Below are 7,757 nucleotides of genomic sequence, written 5' to 3' on the forward strand. Positions count from 1 at the left end.
CTCACCCCACCATCACTCTGACATCATCACAGTCCGAGCTCACTCTGCTCATTCCTGGTCCCATTCCCACATTGCTGCCAGCGATGAAGCGCTGAGGATGGTGATGGAGAGTGAGTGGGGGCGGGGGGTAGTTAATGGTTAAGTTTACATTTAAATAGGCCTTTAGGGGAAAAGGTAGGATTGGGCACTTGAGGATTGAGATGATCAGAAATTTTCCCAAAAGCAGAACTGAAAGTGGAAGGGCCTTCAGGAGTCAGGTCAGAGACCACAGCTCGGCTGCTCAAGGTAGATCAGAACGTGAGTGTCTGGCCCTGTGATTGCAGAGCCAGCAGCCACATAAACGCACAGAGGAGGAGGAACTCAGTGGAGATTCCAGAAAGGGTGGCGGGAACGATGGCAAGGGGTAAAGAGAGTAAGCTCCTGATGAGCTGGGTTTCTGGGCCACCAGAGGCACAGGAAGGACCGGCAAGTAGGAAGCTATTGGTTTGGAATCTGTCATAAAGTCCTCGTGGAGAAGGTCGGGGGTCCCACTCCTCTTGGCATCTGGCATGAATTGTCAGTGGCAGCAGATGCTTGTCCGTTTGCTCTCCCCTCTTGTTTGCACTGCTGCCTGGGGGTCCTGAGCAGAGTCCCCGGGGGGTCCCTGGCTGCTTCAGCTCATCTGCCTCGATGCCCTCCCTCTTGGTGTTTCCTTCAAGGAGGGAAGCACAGACGGACACAGCTGTGGATGACACACGTCCTGATTGTCTCCAGCATTGAAAGGGCCCCAGTGGCCAGCTCAAAATGCCCCGCTCCTGGCACGCCTGCATCTCGGCCCATCCCCGGCAGCTCACGGGGATTTCTAGGGCCGGGGCTGGAGGATTGCTGTCATTAGGGAAAGGCCAGCAAAGGGTTTCAGACTTCTTGTCCACCCTTCCTGCTTCTCAGGCCAGAGGTGACTTAGCTCTGAGTCTGACCAACACTTCAGTGTGCAGATCTGATCAGTCTTCCCAGAAGGACCCAGATCATTCTAGACTTTTCCATTGGCTGTGACCCTGGACATTAGGACAAAGGGAGGTAAAGGGGACAGCATTCTTATAGATCCTCTAACTTCCTGCCCAAGGTCTTGTTACCCCCGAGGCCACACCAGGGCCTGTGGGGCAGAAGGGGGTGTGTGCAGGGTCCGAGAGCAGTGAGATGACAAGCTGGGAAAAGTTAACTTAGGAGTTGCATCTGTGTGCAATCTGGACCGGAGGTGGCCGCGACTGCTCTAAGACCTCCTCCCTAGGTTTCCCCTTTCCCCAGAGCTACTTTTTCATCTGGAGGTCTTGACATGACAAGGTAAGCAGGCAGCTTACCCTTTCTTTTGTACCCACCCTCCACCCACTCTTTTTAATGGAACAATGGGGAAGCGGGAGGAGGGAGCCAGGCCAGGCTGCCTGGACAGCTTTCCAGTTCTTTCATTTATTTGCTGTGTGACCTCGAGAGACTGTCTTAGCCTCTCTGTGCTAGGACCTCATCTAAAATGTCAGGATAACGATCCTCCCTGCTTGAGGCTGTCGGGGCGCTGGGGTGGCTGATGGTGCACAGATCTGCCCAACACAGGGCTGGAGATGAAGATCTGTAGTGCTGACCCCCAGCCCTCCTTTTCCATCCTGCCCAGAGTCTTGCCAGGGTACTAAATGACAACAAAGTACCAAGCCGGGGTGGGTGGAGAGAGCATCAGCTTGCCCCTTCCCCAGTGGGAGCAGCCTCTGTCCTGCTCTCTACAGCCAGGGTCTGGCCCATCCCTCTTGCTGGCATCTTTACTTTCTCTTTCCCCTTTGCAGTAATGTCGGTCCTGCCCATCCATCAGAGGCTGAGCTCTGCCAAGAGGGAGGGCCCCAGAGAAGGCGGGTCTGAACCCGAGGAATCAAAGCACCCCGGGGCCCTCCCACGCCTGGTGCCAAAACAGGAAGTGGGTGGAGCCTCAGCTGAGATGGCTGGGAGGTTGCTTTCAGATCAGGGACTGTCCTAAAAGCAGGGGTCCTGGGAGTGTCTATGACCGAGGGCTGGGCTGGGTCAGGCCATCCTGGGCAAGGAGCTTGCGTTTGGACTCCCGGAACCAGGTAAGTCAAGAGCCCGGGAGGAGGAAGAGGATGGAGAAAAAGAAAACCAGCCTAGGACCTCCCGCCTCAGCTTCCCCAGGCCAGAAGGGCATCTGCCACTCAGAAAGCTGTCGGGGAACATTCTCAGATAAGGGACTCTCCCAAGGCCAAGGGCAGCCTGCTGAGAGGGAGGTGGAGCCAGAGCGCCCAGTGCCAGGGCAAGCCGAGACTGCCAAGGGGGCTGGAGCCAGGCTGTGGGGACCAGGTATCGATGCCAGTTCTCCTCTCAGCCTCGGGCTCTGCCACCATCCACTCCCAGCCCTGGGTTCTCTCTCTGGCTCCTTCCCTGCAGGGCTCCACTTCTGTTCCTCCTCTTGCCTCAGGCCTCCCAGCCTCGCCTCTGCCACAGCCTGTCTGTCTGTGTCCCTGGCCATCTCTGTGTCTGGCCCTGGCCATATCCCATAGACATGGCCCCCAGGTCTTCCTGAAGCTTTTTGTGCACCCTCAATCCTAGACTTTAGGTTCAAGGATGATTGAAACAATGTCTGGAGTCAGCTACAAAAGCATTTTTGTAAAACTTTATTTTAAAGGCACAATTTTGCAAAAGAATACTCTCATTTCTGCTCTGTGGAGGGAAAACTCTCCAAGATAAGAAGATAACTCATTTCCCATGAAGACACTACCAAGTGTGAAAAATTCAATTGATCTTTAAATACTTCTTAAAGGTAGTTTCTGTCACACCTACAGTTTTAGCTAGTCAAGGTCAAGGTCAAGGTCAAGGTGCAACATATCTGCTATGAAGATAAGTCCTCTCGTCTGAAATGTGAAGGGTCTAAGCCTTGAGTTGTCTGAGTGTCCCCAGGACTGGGGAGTTTCCCAGAACACGGGGACTTCAGGGCTAAAATCAGGAAGACTCTGGGCAGATGGGGCAGTGGTTGTCTTAGATGTGCTGCAAATGGGATTTCCCTTCTGATCTGGCCACCAGTTCCCCTCACCGGGAGTATGAACTTCAGGGGAGGTCAGTGGTGGGTAATGAAGGGTCCCAGTCCAGAGGTGGTCTCTTTAGCAGTTGTTCTCCAAATCCACCTAAAGTTTTACTGATTAACACGAGGCATGTTAGGTTTCCATTGATGAGATAGGTTTCCACTGGTGAAATCTGTGGCTTTGCTAATTAGAATAACAGATACCAGAAATGGTTTTTCATTGGTGGAACTGGTGATATTTCAGTGAGTCAGCTGGAAATATGGCAGAGCTTTTCCACACTTGTAGGCAGAGTGTTGCAAACCGGGGTCTGGGCTATGAGGGCATCCTTGGTTTGGTTCCTGTGCCAGTTCCGATGCTCTGAGGTCACCTGTGTCTGACGCGATGATAGGCCAAGTGACATTACCGTGGGTGGAGAGTCCAAAAGGACGGTGGTCTGAGGCCATCAAGCCTCCCAAGCTTGTTCAGGCTGGCATCTGCTTGGCCTTGGGTGTCCACGTGTGGTGGGGCTCTGGCCAGAGCGTACCTTCATGCACCTCCCTGGGTCTGGCAGGAAGGCTCCTGGTTGTATCCACCTGCTTCAATTTGTGCAGAGCCAGCAGCATTTATTGAAAAAAAATGGGATTTCTTGAAATCCCTTGAACAGAGGAGCCTGGCAGGCTACAGTCTACGGGGTCACAAAGAGTCAGATACGACTTAGAGACCAAACAACTACGAAGCCCTGGGGGTGTCTGGTCTACAACTCATCTCCTCTGGCCTCAGGCACCCTGATCGGATTCTGATCAAGATACGGATGCTTGAGGAGTGTGGGGTTAATGGATGAGTGAGTGAGTGAAGGAATACCTAATGAAGGAAAGAAGGAGGTTCTTTCCTTGTGCTGTGGGCAAGCTCACATACTAGAACCTCGTGGTTCTGCATTTCCACGTGGGCTGGGCCACTTTGCAATGTATTACATGAAGGAAAGCAAGGTACAAAACGAAATACTTTACAGAGTACAAGCATAATGGGCGGGGGAGAAAAAGCTAAGTGAGTGCTTCCACCAAAGGTGTCTGTTGCAACACACCCTTGGTGACAGCAGTTTTTCCTGGTCATGTACCTCTGTGCTCTTTGTACAGACAAAAGTGTGATACACACACCTCAGCCAGGAGCACAAAGAGTTAATGGACAAACACCAGCTTCCATCCCCCCATCCCCCAAAGAGAAAGGGTTCTGACATTAGACATGGGATTGAGGTGCTTGTGGGACCTACACAGAGGGGTCTGGAGCTCAGGACAAAGATGTGAGAGCCGAGGAAGGACATGCCGTGTTCAGTTCTCGGGGTGCCCCCGCCCTACCCTAGCCCAGGCATCCTGCCTGCAGTGTCCTCTAGCGTGGGCTGGAGTGGGGGGGGTCTCTTTCAGGCCAGAGGTGGGAGGTGGTCTCTGAGGTGGGAGAACTCACACTCTTCCGTCTCCCTCCCCGGTCCCCCTGGTCAGCCAAGAAGGAAGAGACCCTCCCATACCTCCCCTTAAGGGCCCAGGCGAGCCCAAGGAATTGGGTTCAGAATGTAACCCAGCCTAGGGTGGCAACAGAGAAAGAACGCTCTCTGCATCTTGGATTTTCTCCTTCCTTGTTGCACAGAAACACGATGAATCTGCTAAGAGAAGTTCTGTTCAAGCAGCAGTTTGGCAACCAGCCCCGGGTCCCAGCACCTTACTACCGGAGGAAGACCTACCTGTGCTACCAGCTGAAGCAGCTTAATGACTTGACGCTTGACAGAGGCTGCTTCCGCAACAAGGTGCCAGACGGGTCCTCTGGGTACAGGGCCGGAAGGGGCTAACCTCATCCATGCAGGGGAAATCGCGAGACTCAGCAGAGTCTGAGTTAACCCAGCTTCCCAGGAACTCTCCACCTTCTTCCCCATCCCAGGCCACCACAGAAGCCCTTCCTTCCAGCACAAAGTCTTCCTGCTCCTCTTTGAGAAGTTCATGTTTTCTCATCCTCCAGGTCTCAGCTCAGTCATCACTCCGGGAAGCCAAGCGCTCTTCCAAGGACTGAGCACCTAACCTCACCTGCAAGATCTCCATCACATTTCTGCCTTTCTGCTCATCTTTCTACCTGTCTGTTCTTCCTCTCTTCCTCCCTGACCTGCTCCTTGGTACTACCCTCAGGTTCAAACATCTCCAGACAACCTCCTGATTGTGTCCAAACACCAGCTCACACTCTACCTGGTGGCTCAGTGGTAAAGAATCCACCTGCCAATACAGGAGATGCGGGTTTGATCCCTGGGTTGGGGAGATCCCCTGGAGAAGAGAATGGCAACCCACTCCAGTATCCTTGCCTGGGAAATCCCATGGACAGAGGTGACTGGTAGGCTATAGTCCATGGGGTCACAAAGAGTTAGACACGACTTAGTGACTAAATAACTACGAAGCCCTGGGGGTGTCTGGTCTACAACCCGTCTCCTCTGGCCACAAGGACCCTGATCAGATTCCGGTCAAGATACAGATGTGTGGAATTAATGGATGAGTGAGTGAGTGAAGGAATACACAATAAACAAAAGGAGGTTCTTTCTTTGTGGTATAGGCAAGCTCACATCCTAGAAAGTTCACAGGATAGAGCCCCTCATCCCCAACTTCACCCTCCATGTGTGACCTCTGGCCTCTGCCTTCTAACCAGCCCTTCCTGCTCTCTGTCTTATACCCTCCCCAGAAGCAGCGGCATGCAGAAATTCGCTTTATTGACAAGATCAACTCACTGAATCTGAACCCGAGCCAGAGCTACAAAATCATCTGCTATATCACATGGAGCCCTTGCCCGAACTGTGCCAATGAGCTGGTCAATTTCATCACCAGGAATAACCACCTGAAACTGGAGATCTTTGCCTCCCGCCTGTACTTCCACTGGATCAAGCCATTTAAGATGGGGCTGCAGGATCTGCAGAAAGCTGGGATCTCAGTGGCTGTCATGACCCACACAGGTAGGAAGAGAGACAGAGCTGTCAGTGCCCTGGAGGTTCTGCAAGTTCCAGGAGCGAAAGCCACTGCGTGGGAGTGGGAGAAGAGGGGAGGCTGGGCAGGAAGGACGCAGGCCCAGTTGGGACTCAAGGGGTGATACCACCTGGAGGGGAAATTCCAGGGACAGGAATAGAAAGAAGGGGGAAGGAAGGAGGAAACCTGCTCCTCTGCCCTCAGGGCCTGACTCTGCTTCTCTCTCTCATATCTCAAGAGTTTGAAGACTGCTGGGAACAGTTTGTGGACAACCAGTCAAGGCCCTTCCAGCCCTGGGACAAGCTGGAGCAATACAGTGCGAGCATAAGACGAAGGCTCCAGAGGATCCTAACGGTGAGAAGCCAGCCCCAAAGCAGGTCCCCGGCCTCTCCCCAACTCCCTCGCCAGCTTCAGCCTCCCTACTTCTATCATCTGTCCTCTGCTTGCTGTCTCCCACCCCCCACTCCCTTCTCTTTTCTCATGACACCTCCTTTTGGCTCCCTCTCCCAGGCGTTTGCAGTTCCTTCCATGTCTCTCTTGATAGATCCTTTTTGTTTGTTTGCTTCAGGTCTTCTTTGTGGCTTCCCTGATGGCTCAGATAGTAAAGAATCTGCCTGCAATGCAGGAGATCTGGATGTGATCCCTGGGTCAGGAAGATCCCCTGGAGAAGGGAATGGCTAGCCACTCCCATGTTTTTGCCTGGAGAAGTCCATGGACAGAGGAGCCTGGCGGGCTACTGTAGACTATAGTCCACGGGGCCACAAAGAGTCGGACACGACCGAGTGACTGACACTTCTTTGTGGCACACAGCCTCTTAGATGCCCTGCAGCATGTGGGATATTAGTTCCTCTACCAGGGTTCGAACTTGAGTCCCCTACATTGGAATGCAGACTCTTTATCACTGGACCACCAGGGAAGTCCCTTAATAAATTCTCCTTAGCTCTCTGTTTCCCTCCAGGCCTCCAGGGCGCACTTGACTCAGTTCTTTTCCTTTGCATTTCTAGTCCCTGTGTTTTCAGCATCACCTCTCCTCCCCTACCTCCCTCACAGTTTCCTGCCAATCAAAGCTTTCTCATTCCTCTCTCAACAGGCCCCAATTTAGAAAAGATCTTCAGAGGCTTGAGCATCAGACTCTCATCCCTTTGTCATTACGGAGTGACTCAAGATGACAGTTCCTGGGGCATCCCAATGCTTCATGAACTGCTGACTCTCAGGATCGAGGAACAAGCTCCACAGGCAAGCCGGACCCTTGCCCAAGTCCAGAGATCTTTCTTCTGTTTTCTAAGTGGGAAAATTTTTTTTAATAGAAAAAAATAATAATAAAGACAATTTGAAAGTCTGTAAAACTTTACTTTCTAAAAGGGTTACGTAAGGATTAGTCTTTCCTTCATTAAACGATGAGTACAAAGAACTTTAGTGTTACAGCTCTAAGGAAAAATTTGCTTTAGAATTCCTAGTAGAGTCTGGAATAGTGGGATCATTTTGTGATTCAACTATGCTCTGTTCCTTCTCTATATCTAACATTTGCCTAAATAAATAAGATAAGGACTTCCCTGGTGGTCCAGTGGCTAAGACTCCTTGCTCCGAATGCAAGGGGCCAGGGTTTGAGCCCTGGTCAGGGGACAATGAGATCCCACATGCCACAACTAAAGATCCTGCAAGCCGAAACCAAAAGACCCCATATGTTACAACTACGACCTGGCACAGCCAAGTAAAATAATAAATCAAATATTGTTAATAA

At 52.0% G+C, this 7,757-nt stretch overlaps 1 protein-coding gene across 1 annotated transcript in view; it reads left to right on the plus strand.

Moving 5' to 3' along the window:
• LOC104992294 (DNA dC->dU-editing enzyme APOBEC3-like) overlaps positions 1-7,355 on the plus strand; it is a 15,161-nt gene extending 7,806 nt beyond the window's left edge. Inside the window, exons 5-8 of the mRNA XM_010845121.1 lie at positions 4,668-4,824; positions 5,739-6,006; positions 6,255-6,370; positions 7,107-7,355. Of these exons, the coding sequence (XP_010843423.1) occupies positions 4,668-4,824; positions 5,739-6,006; positions 6,255-6,370; positions 7,107-7,118 (553 nt within the window). The 3' untranslated portion in view covers positions 7,119-7,355. The remainder of the gene's footprint in view (positions 1-4,667; positions 4,825-5,738; positions 6,007-6,254; positions 6,371-7,106) is intronic.
• Positions 7,356-7,757: the final 402 nt, after the last annotated feature.

Source organism: Bison bison, unplaced genomic scaffold (assembly GCF_000754665.1).
Source record: "Bison bison bison isolate TAMUID 2011002044 unplaced genomic scaffold, Bison_UMD1.0 scf7180017864213, whole genome shotgun sequence".
Classification (NCBI taxonomy): domain Eukaryota; kingdom Metazoa; phylum Chordata; class Mammalia; order Artiodactyla; family Bovidae; genus Bison; species Bison bison.